Raw genomic sequence first — 22,565 nt, 5'->3', positions numbered from 1 at the left:
TATTAATCAATCAATCAGTTATTCAATATTTAAAACTCAATACTTACATTTACTTATAATTTTTGTTCTATACTTCTTATTATAGATATAAAAAGTTTAAATAAAAATTCGTGCCTTGTATTTATCCAATTAAATTTCAATTTTTTTTAAATTTTAAGTGCCCCCCCCCCAAACTTTGTTTGCGCGTTGGGACCCTCAAATGCATAATCCGCCACTGCTGATGACAAAATGCATTATGGTCTTGGAAGATCCCGCTTCTATCAGGGAAAATACAAAACACAGAAGGGTGCACATGAGGTCTACCGGCAGCTCTTAGGAGACTGCCGGTAGAGCACATCGGTGAAAAGGTGGTCCGTACACACCAGGAGTTTAGTACTTGCCAGCATAACATGCCTCATTTTATACAATCACGGCTACCTGCCTGGATAGCGGGCATCACGTATGGTTGGTTGGGTTAGTTGTTTTTTTAAGGACATCGGCGAATAAGGCCGTATTTCACCGTATGTAACTAGTCTGTAAATTACATGTTTGTTGCCAAGCGCTACCATCGCTTTGCAACCAACCCCCATTTATCTCACATTATTTAATTTTTTTATGCTATTTTAGTTCACTTAATTAATATTATTAATTGGAAATATAATCAGAAGAGTAAATGATATCGGAAATCATCAAAATATAAATTTAATATGTTGCTATCAGTTAAAGCTGATGAAGCTTACTTTTCCTGGTTATTGCTAAATTTTATTCTTTCATTTCGCTTACGAAACCGAGCTCTAATTTTTAGTGTTTTATGCATTGTCATTCGGATAACTGCCTTGAAAGAATGATTAAGTAACCTTAAACTTACAAAAAAAACATGTGTTGCTCACATAACTAAAGTACCAGTAGGTCAAATAGTAAAACATAATTATTATTAATTCTGGTATTGTATCATGATTTCTTAGCCGTATGCTATGGTTTGGCTCATAAACGGATGTAATAACCTTCGTTTCGCTTACGAAAGTCTTTTTATTTTATCGGTAATTGTTAAAGTAATTATGAAGTAAATTTAGAACTCTCTAAAGACTATTGTTCTATTGTATTCTGATGTCATAAAAACTCTAAACCAATGGTAGGTTATAGAGGGTTTTCTCTATAATTATTTTTCATCTATGTGGAAATTACATCGAAGTAACATAAAAACGTAAGAACTTGAGCAGTTTCTAAAAAGCCTAAGAAGTCACGCCCACTGCCCGTGAGTTAGAATCATGGTCCTCCAAACACCGGGTGGAAAGGACTTAAATTGAATTCCACCAATAACGCGAGGGATTTTTGTGGATCTCTTTCACCATGTGGCTGGGTTAGTCGGATTTAGGCGAGGGTAGCATGATTTTTCTCCCGAAAACTCAGGTTTTTCGTCCAGCAAACATCATATGGATCATAGAAAACATGTAATTTACAGACTTGTTACATACTGTGAAATATGGCCTTATTCGGCGATATCCCTTAAAAAACACAACAAATCCAACAAACCTTACATGATGCCTGCTATCCAGGCAGGTAGCGATGGTTGTAAAAAATGAGGCATGTTATGGTGGCAAGTACTGAGAAAACCGGAGCTCGCCTTGCACTAAAGCGGAACGCAATGGAACGCCATTGTGACCTCTTCTGTTTTCAGTTTTATCAAAGAAGACGACGAGTGTCATTTTTTTGGACGTATATCAATGTGACCCAGAAGATTTTCTACTAATTCCCCATAGGAATCTTTACATTGTGCATGTAAAAAGGGAGCTGTCATCCAACTATCATCTTCCTTTGAGATTCTATGGGTTCTTTCCATGTTCTGCTTGTGTGAATATGAAATTTTCATTTCGTATTCACACATACATTTATCTCTAATTTCCTCCAACTTGCTTACCAAAGTCAGCCAGATGATTGTTTTCTGCAGCAGCATTTTCGAGAGGCAACCAGAGAGGGTAATACTCTTGATCTGGTTATCAGCAGTCATCATTCGTGTATTAAGAATTTGCAGATAAAGTAACCACTAAGTGGCAGTGATCACAGTGTACTGATATGGGATTTACTTAAAGATATAATTACCATCAGGGGTAAGGAAAGAGTTTTTTTGCTTCCATAAAGGTGACTACAGTGGTCTCAGACAGTTTTTAAATTCTGTACAGTGACACCAACTGGTGATGTTACCATCAGTTGGTGAGCATCCCCCCAAAGGGGGGAGCCCACCCAACCTCAGGAAAAGGAGAAAAGATTGTGAGGTCAAGTGACCCACAAAGTCAGGTTGCCTAATGGCATGACCCTGCATCTTACAAGTCAAATGCCAGTCCCACTCTTGGAGGAGTATTTATGTGAGTTCCTACTCAAGTAGGAAAATCAGATATTGTCCTACACCTCGAAGAGAAGACGTGCCAGCAAGTGAGTGGATCCGACACTGGGCAAGGGCCCAGCGTCAGCAATTAAACCTTTCTCGGTCAAGGGTTACTTGTAGGCAATGAGCAGTGTGCCATGCTGGGCAGGGAATTTGGATCATCTTCTCAAATTAGGGGATGAGAGGTGGCACAGGGATTCATGAAGCTCAAGGATTGCTTGGAGTTCTTGTGTCTAATGTAGAAAAGTCCTTTTGGGTTGGTGGGTTTGTAAGAGAATTTCCTTTGTGAGCGTCGAGAGATTCCTGTTATGTCAGGATGAAGATCAATATCCTGTTGGTGTTTTCTTTGATTCCATTCAGAAGATGTTCTGTGAATTGAGTTTTGGGCCCACTATAAGATGGGGGTGTGCTGAACAGTTTGCTGTAGGTGGATTTGATGCATTTCAAATACAGTCTGGGCAAAAGAAGTGAAGGCTTTGTAGTTGGTTCCGTCAATTATGTAGAGATGTTCCTGCCCATAGGGTATATTTCCAGTTCTGGTTATTAGGAGACTTCTGGGTAAATGATAAAGAAGGCAAATAAACATGACGTGAATCCAGTCTTCGTTGTCGCCGCAAGCGCAGAGAGGAGAATCGATGAGAGCCAGGGCATGTAGCTTGGCCAGGACCCATCCATGGCCAGTGAGGAAGAACGAGACGTGAAGTCCTGGTGAGTACCACGGCAGAGGTTTTGGTGCAGTAATTATAACTTGTGGAAGAAATCTTTTAGTTGTTTCACCTTTGGCTGTTTGCTCCCAAGATCGTTGCCAATGCTGGAAGAGCTTAGAGGAAATCTGTTTCATTTCGTTTTTTGGACCATTAGCTAGATCGCGTGTTATATCTAGAATGGTGGTAGGAATTCCTCTCTTTATGCGGTATGCAAGATCGCAATGAATAACCTCCAGGTGCAGAGGAAGAGTACCTGCTAAGACCTGCAGGGTAGGATTACTGACTGTGCGGCAAGCTCTGGTCACTGTGAGTAGGATATTGCATTGAATTCTGTGTAGCTTTGCTTTATTATGTGCAATGATGGCATGAGGGAACCATATTCCTGCACCATAGCACACAGCTGGTAAGAAGATGGTTTTTAAAGTAGCATGAGAGTCCTCCTCTTCAAACTCCTGTCTGCCCTGCTAATTCTTACGATCATAGCGCTATAACGACTTATTTTGTTGGAGAGTTAATTAAGGTGAGGTAACGATGTTAACCGGGAGCCAAAGGTTTGAGTTGCAATGTTTGCCCAGAGATTTTAATTTCGGGCGGTCTTCTGGTGTCCAAGGATCCTTTAAGGAGGATAGTCTTCGTGGAGGCAATCTGCTCAAGCTGAGTTCTAGAATCAGTTTTGATTAGGAGGATGAGGTCATCTGCATAGGCCATGCAGTCCACAGGGCCTAGATCCATAAGAATAAATTCATCTAGTATTAAGTTCCAAAAGTAGGGGCCAAGAACTGAGCCCTGTGGGCAACCACTAACAACGGTCTGGAATTTTTCTGAAGATTTCTTTGAACAGTTACTGAGCGATTGAAGAGGTAGTTCTGGAAACAGCTGTAGAGGTTGAGTGGAACATTGAGTTGATGTATTCTCCTGACAATGCTGGGCCACCAGATGGAATCAAAGGCACCTGCAAAGTCAATGGAGATAGCCAGTAGATATATTCCTGTGGTTGAGTTTGCTGGTTGAGGAGATTGTTCGTAGCGTCTTCAGTGGAGCATCCTGGTTTAAAGCCATACTGCTTTGGAAAGTCTAAGTTGGCTGTCTGGTAGTAGGTTGAAGCAGCCGCTCCATTGCCTTACCCAAGACCGGAAGAAGAGCAATAGGGCGGTATGATTTGGGGAGAGTAGGATCTTTGTCTGAGCCTTTTAGGAAGAGTCGAAGCCGCCAGTTTCTAAAAATCAGGGAAAATCCCTTTGGCAAGGCATTTGTTGAACAATGCTAATAGGTCGATTGTAGGTTTAATTCCTATCTCTTGACAAAATCAAAAGATACTTAAAACTTTTGTGGGATAATTTCACTCCGTGGCAGCGTTAGCCAGTCTCTTGAGGAAGGAAGGCATTGTCTTCACCTCTGGTTTTTTCTTCCAGCAATTCACTAAAATTCACTAAGCAGAGTTTTTTTTTTTTTTTTTTTTTACAATTTAGGCATTACTGTGAAGGATCTAAACTATTATATTTGATACCTAACCTAATCTAATTTATTTATTTATTTGCTTCGAGTTCGAGCCACACCCATCGTCAGGAAGGTCATATGGTAATTAAGCAGTAAAATTAATAAATAATGGCTAACCACATGTAAAGGACCATTTTTTTAAAAAAAAGTTGAAACAAATTTAAATATCACAGGTTTGCGAGATATAAAACATACATAAAACAGGTACAAAATGTTAAATATTAGTTAAATATTTAAAGTATTAATTTATATGTTAAATATTTGTCCATAAGCGTGTGCATTGCACAGCATTTTCGGAACAAGAAGCAAGTTCCTCTATGGAGCACTATAGACCAGGCAAAGGACAGCCCAACAAATGTTCCATTTGGATGCCACTGCAGTCATATTCTGGGGGACCACCTGAGTAGATCAAGCGGGTCAGATTAAATTCCGATCTTCCAGTAAGGGTTCTAATTCTGATCCATCTCTTCTATGTGAGTCAGGCTAAATCAGTTCTGGGTGGAAGTGCTTCGGACAGTGGGAGGTTAAGAAGCCTTCTGAGTTGTTGTCTGGCAATGACCGCTTGCCAGAGTCTTAATCTATTGCTATCTGGAGGAGAATAGCATTGTCTCATGCAGGAGCTCCTGCAGAACGATGGACAATCTGATTTGGCTCAGATTGTCTATCGTTCTAAAAAAAAACAATCTGAGTTTTTTTCTTCTGATCTTCATTTTTTTTTTTTTTTTGAAGAAAATTTTTTTTGAAGAAAAAAATGAAATTCTTCATTTTTTTCTGCATACAAAAAGTACCACTTCTTCGAAAAATCGGGTGGTTGTTTGTGTAGATGGTAAAGAGCAAAGGGGCTGTAATACTACCTTGGACTAGTCCATTTTTCTGGAGGTGTCACCTGCTTCTTTTCTCAACCAAATCAAAAAGAAATGTCGATTTTTCAAGAGCCGGTGGATCAAACCCGACATTTGGAGTGAGTCCTTGGTGAAACTTGTGCAGAAGTAGGTAGTGGAAAATTATGTCGTATAAGGCGGAGAGGTCTACAAAGGCAGCCTCAATGATGAGCTTCATTTCAAAGCCATTCTCAATAAATTGAATGAAGTTGAGGATCTGTGAGGTACAGGATTTGCATGGCCTGAAGGTTCAGAATCTGTCAGACCATACAATGTGCTGCACCCTTCGCTCGCCACGAATCCACCTTGTGTAATCCTTTACAGTTCTGTCGGTGTGAGATGATGTTACCCATTCGACACCATTCTCATCTGAACCACAGTTGGCCGTAAGCAACCGACAAGACGTGCCAGTTCCGATATGGAAGCACCTTACTCACGAGCTCGCACAATCATGCTCTTTTGAAACTCCGTGATATCTTTACTTCGTCCCATTACTGCTACTTTATCACATTGGCTTGCTCGAATAGATGCAAATTGCCATTGCTACAGCGTTCGAAACTGTTCCGCTTTTTAGACTGCAAGCTATGCGGCATAGTCCATTAAATAAACATAGAGTAGTCACAATTCAGTGAACAGTGAGTAATCCTTTAATGCATGTCAATAATTTTGTTGAAATTAATTTAAGATTGAACTGTATTAAATGAAAATAACTTTTAATTGAAGAAGTACAAAAATACGGAGTTCTGAAATCAAAAGCCAAGTCCAATATTTATGAAACAATAATTATTTATTTATTATGTGCATCATGACATACAGGTAGAGTTGCCAGAAGTTCCAGATATTGGTCTTTTGTCCCAGCGTCCCTGAAACACCTTTCGAGTTTTATAGAAGTCGGGGTTTCACAAAAAAAAAAATAAAATAAAATAAAATAAACGTACATAAAATAATAATAAAAAAATAAATATATATAAAATAATCACTGAAAAATAAGATTAATTTTATGAGATAAAGGGAATTTACGTAACATAGAAACAAAAAATTATCAAAGACCATCCGTAGTACCTTCATTAAAAACGAGCATACGATTATGGCGGGTCTTGACAGAGAAAAACATTTTATACTACTTGGATTCATAGATTTCACCAGGACCTACATCAACTAAGACCTAGAACCTCTAAGTAATCTTCCCCCTCTTTCAGCATCTCACCTTTTAAGTATGCTAAGAAAATACTTTGTTCCAACAATATACGCAGAAAGGAACACCACAGTAATCGATGTTAAGTCCTACTCTTTTTGCTCCCAGACTAAATCGACTAACCTGAACTTCCAAATACTTTTAGAGTGCAATTCATGCAACACGTTCTTCCCTCCACTTTATCTACTGGATGCATAGATCTACTGAATGCATAAATGCATCGTGAATAATGAAACTAATAGAACAATCTTTTTACCTCTTTGTAGATGGTTGGTCAATAGGGTTATAGGCATGTTTTTATTTTATTTTATTTTTTTATTTCTTCACTGGCACGATGGGCCATTACGGCCTTTGTGCCGAATTCCCTACAACAACACAATTTTCAAAATGAACAAGACAAGCAAACTGTAGTATTCTGTTCGGTACCAAGGGATGTCTCCCTCTTCTTCCCCTACTTCTATTTCTTTCCTCCCTAACCAATTCCCCTACTTCTCCTGTTATCTTCCCTTTCCTTTCCATTAAATTCTTTGTACCTATCTACTTCTATTTTCTTCTTTTCGGGGTTGACTTTTCCTTTCATCCCCTTGCTTTCTATTCACTTTCCTACCTTACCATTTCCCATACTATTCCTTCTATTTTCCTGTTTTCCTTTCCTTGAAAATTCGGGTCTCCCAGGCTTGACTAATAGCTCCAGAAATTGTCTCAGGTACAATGTGGACCCTGGCGCGCTTCCTCGTGGCCAAGGTTGAGAGTCAGAGGGCCAGGTGCCAGCACTCAGCATTTAACATAACAAAACACATACTCACACGCCTAGATACAAACACTTGCCGGCTTTGGCTTTTTTTGCCTTTTCAGATGCTACAGCGGCATATAGGAGAAACCCTGGAGACCACAATTAATCAAACACACCTTGACCTTGTTCGGGACCAGGACAGTCGTTTCCATCTCTTTAAAGGATTTACTTAGGAATGTCTCTTGTCAGTAGCAGTTGTGATCATGGGCGCCGGCAGCATGGTGCAAGGTGCTGCAAGCGGATTTCAGATTTGGATTTCGAAGTAATACACAATTTTTAATATTTCCATTAATTTATTGAAACATAACATATTTCATGTATTCGAAAATTTGGTGAAAAAAAAATTTATTCCCGCATGTGCCACCTTGAAAAATATCCTTCCGGCGCCCATGGTTGTGATAACTGGAATCAATAATGCTATTTCCAATAGAAAGTACAGGTAGATATAATTTGTTTATTTTTATTTATTAAGTTATTTGTTTAAAAAATTGTACATTTATTTTATTATTTGTTTCTCAGGGTAATTCAGAAATTTTTATTTATTTTATGATGAAAAATTAATTTTGTTTTAATAAAACGTATTATGTACAAATTTTATATAAATATATATTTTTTTACACACCAATGCCCTGATATCGAGTTTTTTTTATATAAAATAATAAAACTATATTTTATTGGGATTAATATATTTAATATCAATATAAATTAATTAATTCTATTAATATTAATTTAAATTAATTACTGTCACACGTCTACTTTGTGTTGAGAGATCTGCACAGATCTCGAGAGAGATCTACACAGATCTGTTTTAAATCGCTTTAATCAACATTCAATAAACAAAATCTGTTGTATTGTAAATTGCCAGCCTTGCCATTTCACCAAACGTTCTGTTATAAGTTTTAATATTTTTCTCATTGAATGAAGTTATTGGATCATTTGGTACTAGATATGACTTGTGCCGAATCAACAGATGAATTGCATAAAAATTCTTCCATTCACTACTTCGAATAGCATACAACATATTAGTTAACATGTGCACTCCAAACTTGACAGGAACTCGATGCACCAAATTTGGTTGATGTTGAAGTATTGACGTAGTTGGAAGTTCACCAGCATTGTAATACCATTTGTCCCCTCTATAGGAATGATAAGAGTTGTACCACAAACGAAGAAATCGCGCATTCTTGTGAGCTACTAAAACTTGGGTCCCAAGATAAGCTTTAAGTGGCCATCCAATAGTGAATTCATATTTTCTGAAAGGATCTAACGATTTTACCAAATAAGAATCAGAGTCAAGAAATATTCCTCCATATTTCATTAAAATCAGAAGACGTGCAATATCTGAGGAATGGTAAACGTGGCTAATAGGTTTACCAAAAATGTGGGTTGGCTGCTCAAAATAGTTGATTTCTATAACTGGTATATCCTTTACCATATCCCAATATTTCCCACTTAACTTACGATTATTTGAGTGAATTATTATTTTATCTGGTTTCTGGTGCTTAAATGCGGCTTTGATGCATACTACTTCTACGAAAGTAAGTTCAGGGATGTCAAAGTGGATAAAATGGACTACATTTGGAACAATGTAATAATTAAATCCCGTAACATTATCTGCATTTGAAAAATCGATAATTTCACCAGCTAGGAAATTTTTTAGTGCAAAATGATTCCAAAGAGCATAAGACCACGTTAAACAGAAGATCGTTCCAATGAGTAAAATAAATAAAGTTTTTCCTTTCCTCCTCTTCAGTATTATTAATTTATGCAATTTCATGATTACTGGAATTTCATATATATTGAATTTAAGGACTTTTCAGTATCCTCAAGGTAGAATTCGAAGTTTATGACTTGTCATATGCACTGGAAAAGCTGTAAAGAAAAGATAATAAACACAGGTTCGAAAAGCAAAACATGAAATATTAACGGTTTAAATCAATAAAGTTCTAGTTTTGAAAAAAAATAAAAGAAAAGGAGTAATTTTTTTATTATTATTAATTATAGTTTCGAATGATTAACTATCAAACAAGGTGGCTCATTTTACACAGAATTTTCAGAGAATTAGTCTTCGTTGCTAACTCTAAAAAATTTTCTTTTGAGGTTATAATCAATTAATTGCGATATTATTTGGCAATTAATCAGATGCGGATTAAGATTGTTTTTCTAGGAGGAAGGTAGGTATAACGATATTGATATACAGGGTATGCCAATAAAGTTCCCGGACTGGTTGCGGTCAAGTTCGATGAATTTGAAAATAAACTGAAGTGGTATGTCGTAAGTTCAAACTTCTTCTAACAGATAGTGGTACAGAAATAGTTCAGTAGGCTGAAGGTTGCAAGTAATAACCAGTTTCGTCAGTAGCGTTAACCTGATTGGTTATTATGATGTGGTTACAAAGGAACTGGATGCAAAAAATAATTTTGATATCATAGACTTGGATTTCAGGAAAGCTTTTGACACTATTGCGCATGGAAGACTAATGTACAAATTGGAGCAGAATGGTATTAAGGGTAAGTTGCTACAATGGATAAAAGGATGGTTGAGTGGGAGAAGACAGAGGGTGGTGATCAATGAGCGCTGCTCTTCGTGGACTAATGTTATTAGTGGAGTACCACAGGGTTCGGTGCTGGGTCCACTGTTGTTTTGTATATTTATCAATGATATTGATGAAGGTATATCAGGCTTAATGTCCAAGTTTGCAGATGATACAAAGGTTGGCAGGGTTGTTAATGACAGTAATGGCAGTGTGCTACTACAACAGGATCTAGAAAATTTGGGCAAATGGGCTGAGAAGTGGCAACTGAAGTTTAACCTTGACAAATGCAAAGTACTGCATATGGGTAGAAGTAACCCAGAGAAACGTACCAAGTGTGTGGTACTACACTTAAGGTGGTAGAAAATGAAAAAGACTGGGAGTAATTGTGCAGTCAGATATGAAGTTTTCTGAGCAATGCAGACAGGCTCTCAGGGCAGGACATGGGTTTTGTCAATGATATATAGGAATTTTGCTAGCAGGGAAAAGGAGGTGATTGTCCCTCTGTATAAGTCAATGGTCAGGCCACGCCTTGAATACTGTGTACAGGTATGGAGGCCTCATTTTAGGAAGGATGTAGATTTGCTTGAGCGTGCACAGAGAAGGGCAACAAGATTGGTGAGGGGAATGAAGGGATCCTCTTATCAAGAGAGGCTTAAGTTCTGCAAATTGCAGTGGCTGGAGACTAGGCACCTGCGCGGTAATCTGATTGAGGTGTATAAGGCCTTGAATGTGTTCAGCATGCTGAATTCTGATGGGATCCTTCCACTTGTTCCGATTACGAACCTAAGGGGGCATAAATTCAAATTAAGAAAGGACAGATGTAGAATAGATGTGCGGAAATTTGCCTTTAGCCAGCGGGTGGTTAATTGCTGTAACAAACTTCCATCTGTCGTTGTGGAAGTTGATAGATTAAATAAATTTAAGATGGAACTGGACAAACATTTAGAGGGATTTGTTTTGTAATTTTTTTTTTTTTTTTTTTTGGCTGATGCTTCATAAGCTCTTACACTTGCTTTATTGCATCACATGCCACTACTACTACCTTCCATGTCACGATTTTTCAACGGACAACGAACGAATTCCAAATTTTGCTTCAAACCGAGAAAATCTGAAACAGAAGCACGTCTTCAAATAGGTCTCTGGGGTTGGAACTATTCATACTCATATTACGCCATCATATACTAACCGTATTAAAATTATAATTAAGTACTGTTTAAAATATTGAAATGCCTAGATAAAACAAATAAATAAATGATTACTATGCATAAAATAAAAATAAAATATATTTACAGTAAAACAATGAAATTAAAATACTAGATGATAAAAGCGCTAAAAATATATACCGTAGCTTTCAAAGGCATCCGCCTCCTTTTTCAACAGTAAGGATTTTATCGTTCAGCACATCCTTAAATATCAGCAGGCTCACGGCTCTCAGCACGTGGTTCCACAGGAGCATGGGCAGTATTCTCCTCATGTGTACTGGAACCGGAAATGGCTCGGGAGCGTCCCAGGCGTAACCGTTCATCATATCCAAGGATCACCGCCTCAAAGAGGGGATGAATACTTATTCCCCTGTCTCTATTAATAGTACTGTTCCCGGAGGAACAGATCCGCAAGCTCTCGAGCCACTTGCGATCCCACAATCTATGCGCCCTGTCGACGATAACAGCTCCGTGTGGGGAGATTTGATGGTGCTCCTCTCAGAAATGTTCTACCACAGCAGACTTTCCATAATCAGTTGTCCTTATTGCATTCATATGTTCCCCAGACGATCTTTGAACCGACGCTTCGTCTCACCAACATAACATTCCCCACAATCCGGGCATTTAATCTCATACACGACCCCACTTGTAAATTCTCTTAGTATGGGGTCTTTTACCTGTGACACCACTGTGTGCAACCTCCGCCCTGGAAGCTGCACACAGCGTGTCTGACATTCTCGTAATACACGAGCTATGCGCTCCGTTAGATCCGGATAGTAGGGAATGTATGCGGTGGCAACTGGTGTGAATGGTTCACTTCGTCTCTGCAGACGCACATGCATTGTTAAAAAATGATTACAGTGATTAAACGTTAAGTCGTAGCAGTATTTGAGAATGGAATAAGCGACTCAAAGATGGACGTGAGGATATCTGCAATTACCCAAGAAATGGTCGTCTGTCAACCTCTCAAAATGAGGACAGAGTGGCAAATTGGGGTAAGAGGACAAAAATGAGGACAGAGTGGCAAATTCGGTAAATTGGGGTAACAGATCATCGTTTTACCCTCAGAATAATGGCTGACGAGTTGTATAAGAATAAGAAGACGATTCGTCAAATTCTGATTGAAGATTTGGGTAAATGGAAGATCTACGCAAATTTTGTACAGCACAGACTCACGAATGAGTAGAAACAACGAAGAGTATCATCATAAAGATGTCATACAGATATGTCAAGATAATCCTAATTTCCTCAACTCTCACTGGAGAGGAGTGTTGGGTGTTTCAGTCCCACCCAGAGTCGGAGCATCAAAGCATTCAATGGACTTCAAAATCATCCCCAAGGCACAAAACGTTCAGTTTACAGAAGTCCAGCATTAACAGGATGCTGATCGTGTTTTCGACAAACAGGGTCTGATTGGCAAGGAATTATTACCTGAAGGGGAGTGAGAGAGCCAATATTGTATTTTACACACAGGTGCTTCAAAGGCTATTGAAGCTCATTTTCCAGGTAAGGTCGCAATTTCGAAAGAAAGACAACTAGTTCTTGTTGCATGACAATGCCCTGTCCATTCTGCACTTGTTGTTAAGACATTTCAGACAAAACATGGCATTGTACAGATCACCATTCCACTTTACTCCTCCGATCTAGCACTAGCGGACTTCTTCTTTTCCAAAGATATAAACTGCCCTGAAAGGAAAAAGATTTCAGGACGTTGTGGACATCCTGAGAAAAACGTAACCACCGAACTGAACATCATTTGCCGCCGTAGCCTAGTGGTCAGGCGCGCCGGTGCATAAGTACACATAGGCGCCTCCGTAGCCAGGTGGGAAGGAGCAGCAGTGCGTAGCACACGCTTCTTGATTACACCGGGGTTCGAGCCCGTCACCACCAAATATGGAGGATGCGGAAAGGTCAGGGAATTACTACCGCATATTCCCGGAGCAATATGGCCTTAGTTGCTAATGCTCCTAAAAACCAAATAACTAACAAACAAGCATAAGTACACGTGACTTGAGTGACCGAGGTTCAAGCCCGTGACTGCTGAATACGGTGGTGCTGTTTCTTGTATTCTGTTTATCTTGTGAACTCCTCTGACCGTTTGGTCGTCCCGGAGTATAAACAGAAAATTTATTTGTTTGAACAAATTTGCTGGCTCCTTTCAGAAACTTTTAAACGGTGTAATAAGTGTATTCAATCAGGTGGTGATTACATTGAATTAAAAATAAACTCATTTTTGAGCTCCTTCAGTTTATGTTCTTTTTATTGCACCAGACCTGGTACTTTATTGCCATAGGTCAAATGTGCTCGATAGTAAATGAAAATTAAGCTTGAATTTATCTTGGATTTAACTTTAATTTTTAACGATTCATTATACAGTATATATAGAACAGTTACAAATTAATAAAACTTTCTTGCATAATTCCCATCGTCAAAAAAGTGCCTATCCAGTTCTTCCTTGAATTTTACCAAACTCTCCTTCTCTTCAACCGTTGCAAGTAACTCGAAGGTTTAGTGTAAAACAACGTTAACTACAAAATCATTTTGTAGTTGATGTTTTTGTAATTAACCAAAAAAAATGATTTGACATTTTCTTGGTCACCGGAAATGTACTTACAGCCTAAGCTAACTTGCAAAGTACTAGAGAGATACATTTCTATGACATGATATACATTTTTATTGGTATAAAATAAAATTAAAGTTATCATAAGAAGAAAATGCAATTTTGTAGTTAACTCTGTTTGACACTAAACCCTCGAACTTATCTTAATCTTCCATAACACGCTGCCCGAAGTTAAATTTTATAAGATTTAGTCTGCTGTTCTTTCCTGACAGTTTATAGTTGTGCCGCCTGGTACTTGCCCTCACTCACCAGTGGGGATATTTCTCCATTCATTTTAATAATCACTTCAGGGCTTTATACAATCAAATCCACCCTGAGATATCTAATTGGTAAGCTGTTCAGTTCACTTTTTCTAAGTTGCTTCTTAAAAGGGTAATGCTTAACACTCTTAACCAATCTATTTGACCATCTTTGCATCTTTTATAGATCTTTCTTGAGAAGCTGCTTCCAGGTCTGTATAAAGTAGAGTCACACCATCGTCTTATAGAGACGATGCCTGTTTACAGCGCATATTGAATTCATGTCTTTCTGTATCGTAATTCCCAAACCTTTCTCTGAACATCATTCAATATCATTTCCCTAATCTATAAGCTGCTCTAGGGTTTGTGTTCTCCAAGTACAATACATTATGTTCGGTAGCGATGAAATTTAGCTGCCATTTTTCCGATCGTACTTGCATTGGTAAAAATCCTTTTGAAGTAAACCAAATCGAAATGCTAAATAGAATACGTTAACGCGATGAAATGTTAGCTCGGTGCACTATTGTACATTGGTATTCAAAGAAAGTGCATCACCCCTTAAAATTGTAATTGTCGTCAGAATAAGGTACGTATATAGCAATATTTCTTACAGATTGTATCAGATAAGATTGATACGGGTAAATGATGACGTAATAATGCACCAGCTGTTACTTTCAGCTATATAAGCTCGCTCTGCAAGAGTTGCAATCATTCCTTGCTTGTGTCAGGATGGCGAGTTACGTGCAGTTGACGCCACGAAGAAAGAGTGCTATTTTTGCTTTACGTGAGGAAGGATGTTCTTCCAGTCATATTGCTTATAGAGTGCCTTGTAATCAGTCGACAGTGAATAGATTTCTTTCCAAACTCAAGAATATTGGTTCTGCTGATAGGAAAAAAAGGAACCGGACGCAAACGAGACTCTACGCCAGAACAGGACCCCGTTTTGAAGCGCTTATGCCTTAAAAACCGTAAAGCTTCTTCATCTGAGTTGAAAAGACAATGGGAAGAACATACAGGAGTGATAGCAAGTGGAGTAACAGTCAGAAGACGCCTCTTCAAAAATGGACTTGTAGCCCGTCGTCCTAAGAAGAAGCCCCTTCTCACAAAAAATGAAAAAGGCCCAATTAATAAGGTAAGTATATAGCAATATTATTGGTGTAAGGAGCATGTCAAATGGACCCCGGGAGCAGTGGAAGTCAGTTATTTTTTCAGATGAGAAGAAATTCAACCTGCATGGCTCTGATGGGAGACAAACGATTTGCTGTAGACATGGTGAAGAATACCATCCAGACCGTATGCTGTCTACAGTGAAATTCTCTACCAGCCAAATGATATGGGGATGCATTTCGTATCGCGGAGTAGGTCACTTGCAGTTTATAAAAGGTTCCGTAATCGAGGCAATGGATACCTGGCTATATTGGAAGGCAAATTGCTGCCAACCGTTAGAGACCATTTCAACCTGCCAAGTAACTGGATCTTTCAGGTCGACTCTGCTCCTTGTCATCGGGCGGAAAGTGTAAGTAGCACTTCTATATTTACTTTAGCTTCATTTCTGCATTAGAGGTTCGACAGTAATGTGTTTACATTTGTTACAGGTAAAAAAATGGTTGGAAGAATGGTCCATTACAACTGTTAGCTGGCCAGGAAACAGCTCGGATATGAATCCTATAGAGAACTGTTGGTATCGTGTGGAATCTGCAGTTGCCAGAAAGAAACCAAAGATCCTTCGTGAACTTCATAATTCATGTTGGAACCACGAACTATCAGTTGATCATCTTCAGATATTGATCTGTCAATGCCTCAAAGGTGTGCTGCTGTCATCAGGGCCAGAGGCGGTTCAACTAAATATTAGTTTGCACTGGTGAACTTTTCGTTTTGTTTTCCATTTAAAATGATAAACTGAAGCAAACTGAGGGCTTCTGATAACATTTCAGCCATAATTGTCGTGTTTACCAAAAATGTTGTATAAAGGTTGCAAATGCTCATTTTGGAATATTTTTAAGAGCACCTCTCAAATATTACTTAGCTTTGCCTTCACTATTAATAAATATTTTTTGTTTATATTTCTATATGTGATGCTAGTCATTAATGTAACATACCATCGGGAAAAAGTGTTAGAAATGTGAAATTCTTAGATGATGCACTTTCCTTGAACACCAGTGTAAATGTCATATTTTAAAAGAGTTTCCACGCATTGAATACTCTTATAACAATAAGATGAAGCAAACTTGACCAAACTTAAAAGAACTGTTACATTAAGGCAATTCCATAATGAACTAATCTGCGCATAAGTAATATGTACATAAATAATGCGTTTGTGTGTGTGTTCTCAGTCTATTTGTCAGTTTTGCTGACGAAAAATCCGACTCTGAGGTGTGCTGCTGTCAGAATTTCGCGGTGGAGGGGAACCTTGCTATCCACACATGAGACTGTCTAACTGAGTCATTGGGGGAAATGGCCAATAAAAGTTCCTCTCCTAATTGATGGAATTCGAACCTGGGCCTTTTCCACCCGGTGTGGGAACGATGTATAATTGTAAGATACATGTCATAATAAAAATTAATCATTTTTATTAATTTCATGATGAGAATTTAAGTCATTTTTGTTTGATGTGAATAAATTCTGGAAATAAAACTCTCTTTGGAGAAAAAAGAGTTATTTCGTTGAAAGGAGATTAGCAGGACTTGTTTAATGTAGGGGCGTATTCATCTTTGTAAGAGTGGCTACAGAGTGCGCACTGCACGTGAGGGAAATGAACCAAGTGAAAGTGGTGCAGAAAACAAAATGACCGATATGAGTGGGCCATTTCAGAAATAAAAGAGCGGTTAAGCTATTAGGGAGGCAGCAAGGAGTAGAGATTTAGAAGTGAAGAGGAAAAAAAAGGGCGGATGTCTAAGTGCACCCTTATAATTTAAAGGGTGGTCACTTCAATAAGGTTTGACTAAAGGGAATAAGTGGAGATAGACTGCTGTCAAGAATGTTCTGGAATCCGGGGAACATAATACTGTCCTCAGCTATGAACGTAGTTGCCGACCAATCAGAACGATGTCTTGGCAAAGGAGGAGGGCCAGAACCGAATTAGAATGAGGATGCTGTGGGAAAATGGAAAGTGTTTGGCCAAAGAGAAAAGGGCGCGAAAAGAGAAAGGGAGAAGGCTTTTTCCTTTTTGGGGAGAATGAGGAAAGTCCTGGTCGAGTTCGGAGGTCAGAGGGTAAAGTGCAGGAAGAGTAGATATAAAATTATGTAAAGTGCGGTTATTTTGGAACAGGAATGTGGGAAGTGAAGTATAGTAGTAGGAAACTGAGGAAAGACGGCGAAGAGAAGAAAGGATCGCGGTAAGAAATATAGTGATGTAACGAGGAGCTTGGATGAGCTTACATATACAAGGAAGAGTAATCGAAGAAGGAGGAAGCCAAGCCAGTGCTATGCAGGAGCCATAAGGAAGCCGGCGGATCGTAGCAATCCGGGAGGAAAGAATCTTATCGAGGCAGCGGGAAGAAAAGTAAAGACAAAGGTAGTGAAAGTAAGTCCCCTTTTGTATTGATTGCTTAGAAATTAAAATATGAGAAAGGATGATGGACCTTGCCGCATCTGGAGTTTCTACTGAATTGGGTAGTATGTTAGATACAATTAATAGAAATAAAAGTGGGGAGACCTTGTTAATTAATAGGAAAGAGAGATAAGAGAGAATGTGTGAGCCCCCTATGATTTAAAATGATTATTAAAACGAAAGTTTTGTAACTCTAAGTTACAGAAAGGGAATCTTAGTAAACAAAGATTATGATTTATGTCCTAACTAGTATTGAAGAGTTTTGGGTTATGCAAATGTATATGTACATGCTTAGTTAATATCGTATTGTTCTTTGGTGAAGGAGAGACGCAAGAATAAATGCAGATGATATGTTAAGGTCTGAAAGAATGTATAAAGAGAACATTAACCCCAGGGGCTCACATTTGGTGAGTATGGGCTTGGCACACCCAGGATTCTAAGCTGGATATCATCATTCTTCTTCTTCTTCTTCCCCCCCCCCCCTCTCTCTCTCTCTCTCTCTCTCTCGGTAACTCAGAATTTTTTATTTTTGGCTGGTGCAGCATAAGCCTCAGGCTTCCTTGCACCATATGGCTAATAATAATGCTCAAAGGCAGCAACTATGGAAATAAACTCAAAGAAGGAAGAAAGAACCTGTACACCCTCACCCACCTGAAGTACATGGATGACATAAAGCTCTACGCGGCAACAGAGAAGCAACTCCAGCAACTACTCCGGATCACCGAAGAATTCAGCAAGGACATCAGGATGGAATTTGGTCTAGAAAAATGCAAGATCCACACACTACACCAGGGAAAATTAGTTGGCCGAAACTACCAGCTGCTGACTGGTAAAGAGATCAAAGCTATGGAAGAAGGAGAGACCTACAAATACCTAGGGATGATGCAGGCTGAGCAGTTAGAGCACAAGGAAATCAAGAAGTGCCTGACCGAAAAATATCATCAGAGACTCAGATGCCTGCTGAAAGCAAAATTGGACGGCGGGAACACAGTTAAAGCCATAAACACCTATGCAGCTCCCGTACTAACATACATATTAGGGGTCATAGATTGGACTAACACCGAGCTAGAAGATATCATGCAAAAGACAAGGACAATGATGACCAAGAGTCGCCAACACCACATGAAGTCAGCAGTGGAGAGAATAACAATACCTCGGAAAGAGGGAGAAAGGGGACTGATAGACCTAATAGAACAACAGAAAATAGCGATAGTTAACCTGAAGGATTACTTCGAGAACAACACAGCACCACTCCACCAGGCCATAAGGAAGATAGATAAGTGATATACCCCACTCAACCTAAGCGAGGAAACCCCTCCCGCCCAGACAGTAAAAGAAACGAAGTTAGAAAGATGGGCAAAGAAGACACTCCATGGCAAACACTACAATCACCTCCATCAAGATCACATCGATAACATTGCTTCAATTGCATGGCTCAAAAGCGGGACGCTCTTCCCCGAGACTGAAGGATTCATGCTGGCCATCCAAGACCAGGTAATCAACACCAGAAACTATAGAAAATACATCGCAAAGGAGCCCGGAATATAAGATGATACATGTCGACGATGCCACCTGGCCTCAGAAACAATCCAACACATCACCGCGGGGTGCAAGGTGATCACCCAGACTGAGTACACTCTTAGACACGACCAGGTAGCCTTCTGATAATACATCAGAAGCTAGCGAGGAAATACCAGTTGAGTAAAGAAAGGGTACCATACTACAAGTACGAACCCCAGGCAGTACTAGAGACCCGAATCCACAAGCTGTCCTGGGACCGCGCCATAATAACGGATAAGACCATCCCGCACAACAGACCGGACATAACCCTTATGGACAAGATGGAAAAGGCCACCTACCTGATTGACATAGCGGTACCGAACACTAGCAATGTCCAGAAAACCCATGAGGAAAAAATTAGGAAGTACACGAACCTGAGATATGAGATCAAGGAGATGTGGCATATGCAAGAAGTATCAACCATCCCAATCATCGTGTCAACAACCGGTATGGTACCAAAGACTCTACATAGCAGCCTAGCAGCAATAGGTCTCCCAGAGAACACCTACAAGGAACTCCAGAAAGTCGCAATCCTGAACACTTGTAGGATAGTCAGAGATTTCCTCGACCGACAGTAACACCAGGCATTACAACCACCCTGTGTACTTGGTAGCAGTACCCGTCACGGAGTGGAATCCCCCAATCAGGGAGAAATAATATAATAGCAACAATAATAATAATAATAATAACAATACAACCCCAGGGTCTCACATCTGGTGAGTATGGGTTTGGCATACCCAGGGTCCTGAGCTGGATATCTTTATTCTTCTCTTTCTTGGTGTGATTCCCTTCTACTTCTCTCTCTCTCTCTCTCTCTCTCTCTCTCTCTCTCTCTCTCTCTCTCTCTCTCTCTCTCTCAGGGTAATTCAGAAATTTTTTTTTGGCTGGTGCAGCATAAGCCTCAGGCTTCCTTGCACCATATGGCTAATAATAATAATAATAATAATAATAATGTATAAATGCGGATTAAATTTGGTATTGTTGTGCATAGAAAAGATAACTGGTTTCTTCGGCTAAGAAAATAGCAGCCAAGTAGTTGATAGCTTAGCCTGAGAAGACCAGTAAGGCAACCAAGTTATATATATATATATATATACACACTGGTGTGCAAAACCTAAGGACCTACACTATTTCTAAAGGTTACAACCACGAAATCAAACGTAACAGCCTGTGGCGATTTGCATAACTGTGGCCGTTCAGTAGAAAGCTGGTGTACATGCACAAATTTGAATCGTGATGAGAGGACTCACATAAACAGATAAAAGCAGCAGTTCAGCAGTTATGTGAAAATTACCGAATGGTGAGCACGATTATTACAGACGTTCGATTGGTTTCATACAGTGCTACAGACAACGAAATGGCCAATAGACAACATCTGGATGACTTTACCCGGGATCGAATAATTGAGAAGCTCGAGGAAGGCCGAAGTCGGAGGAGTGTGGCTGCAGAGTACGGTTTCGCCCATAGCATCGTCTCACGTGCGTGGTCGCCCTTCAGAACGACAGGTACAGCTATTCGAAGGACCAGTGGTAGTCGTCCACGAAAAACAACGCCCAGTGATGACCGCTATATACTCCTACATGCCAAGAGGGACCGACACCAGACAGCGGGATCCATTGCAAACCAGATGCACAGGACACAATATATCGCCGTTTACTGTGGCCAGGCGACTCCACAAAGGTGGAGTCGCCTGGGTACCATAACCATCCCAATGTTTGCAGTGTTTGCCCGACGACCAGTATGCTGTGTCCCCTTAACACCTGCCCATCGGAGACACCATTTATAGTGATGCATCGAACACAAGGACTGGACAGCAGCGCAATGATGAGAGTAGATTCAGTCTCAGCAGCGATTCTAGACGTCAGCTAATCTGACGAGAGGTTGGCACATGGTATCACCCTGCAGACATCACTGAAAGGGATCGATATGGCGGTCGACGTGTTCTCGTCTAGGGAGGCGTTATCTTAGATAGACGTACACAACTCCAGATACTGGAAGGCGGTACTGTAACCGGTGCACGCTACTGTACTGAGGTAATTCTTCCCATGTGCGTCTGTTCCGAGGTGCCATTGACCGTTCGTGTTTATGGATGATAACGCCACACCCCATCGCACTACAGCTGTTGTGCTTTTGGAAAGTGAGGATATTGTTCGTATGGATTGGCCTGCCCGTTCTACCGATCTAAATCGCATCAAACACATCCAGACCGGGCTAGCCGGGTGGATAAAGTGCCTGTCTGGCAACCCAAATGTCGCGGGTTCGAATCCCGCCTCGATCTTGGATCAGAGAACTGCAAAAACTTTGGGAGGTGCATTATGGCCACAGAAACCGATGCGCCAACAACTAACAAAGGAAAAAGGAAGGCATCAAACACATATGGGACGCTTTGGGGCGACGCCTAGGGGGCACGTCCATACCCACCATAAAATTTTCACCACGAAAATGTTCAGCTGAAGATGGCGCTGACAGAGGAATGGACGATATTAGCATTAGCCATATGGTGCAAGGAAGCCTACTGAGCTTATGTTGCACCAGCCAAAAAAATTTCTCACTTACCCAGAGAGAGAGAGAGAGAGAGAGAGAGAGAGAAGGAAATCACTAAGAAAAGAATGATGATATCCAGCTCAGAACCCTCGGTGTGCCAAACCCATACTCACCAGAAGTGAGCCTCCTAGGGTTATGTTACCGCAAGAACTTATCAACAACATTGTTCTAAGTATGGACAGGCAGTGCACAGCCTGCATCGACATTAGGGGTGGCTATATCTCCTACTGAGGACCACCTCTTACCTTTGTTCCATCTTTGGCAGTGATGCATCTGTATCATGGCAGCCAGTGCTATGTTGACATTTTTGAATAAAATCCCTCTGTACTGTTTTGTTTCCTTCATCATTTCTGTACCTCACTAAGTTCCTTTGGTATGCTTTTCCCATATCCAGGCCACTCCTATGAGAAGCTACAGGTGAAAACCTGACTGATCCTTAAGTTCTGCACACCAGTGTATGTTCACAAACTCAGATATGCGCTTAAAAAGTTCTCATCCCCCTCAGTTTTCAAATATCGTAGGTTAATGATCGAAAACCAAGACTTTTCGTTAAAGTTTAATTTTTACATTCCTATTTAGACTTTTTTCCTGAAAACTTGGGTGCGGTCTCCGATGAACACGATGAAAGGTTTCACCATGATATTTCTAAAATGGAAAAAGACACCAGGGAAAATGGAGACCAAATATTTTGGCAGACTACTGTTGGAATCTCGTACGGGAGACACAAGCGGACGATTATAAAAGGCAAAAACCGGCAAAAGAAGTGTTTTGCTTTCAGATAAACATTTTTATAAATAGTATATCAACAACATTGATATATGCAACATTGCTCTAAGTATGGACAGGCTAACAGACCCATTATTCAATATTTAGTACCTT

The 22,565-nt window shown here is 39.8% G+C and overlaps 1 protein-coding gene across 1 annotated transcript; it reads right to left on the bottom strand.

Annotated features, from left to right (window-relative positions):
• Positions 1-8,264: 8,264 nt before the first annotated feature.
• LOC150087844 (uncharacterized) lies at positions 8,265-9,212 on the bottom strand. The gene has a single exon (XM_090369935.1). The coding sequence runs from the start codon at positions 9,210-9,212 to the stop codon at positions 8,265-8,267; it is 948 nt and encodes a 315-aa protein (XP_090226061.1).
• Between the last annotated feature and the right edge of the window lie 13,353 nt (positions 9,213-22,565).

This window comes from Mastigoproctus giganteus, chromosome 3 (assembly GCF_048544385.1).
Source record: "Mastigoproctus giganteus isolate SK-2022 chromosome 3, ASM4854438v1, whole genome shotgun sequence".
Classification (NCBI taxonomy): domain Eukaryota; kingdom Metazoa; phylum Arthropoda; class Arachnida; order Uropygi; family Thelyphonidae; genus Mastigoproctus; species Mastigoproctus giganteus.
The sequence above is the reverse complement of the archived record's forward strand: the minus strand, read 5'-3'. Positions and strand labels throughout refer to the sequence as shown.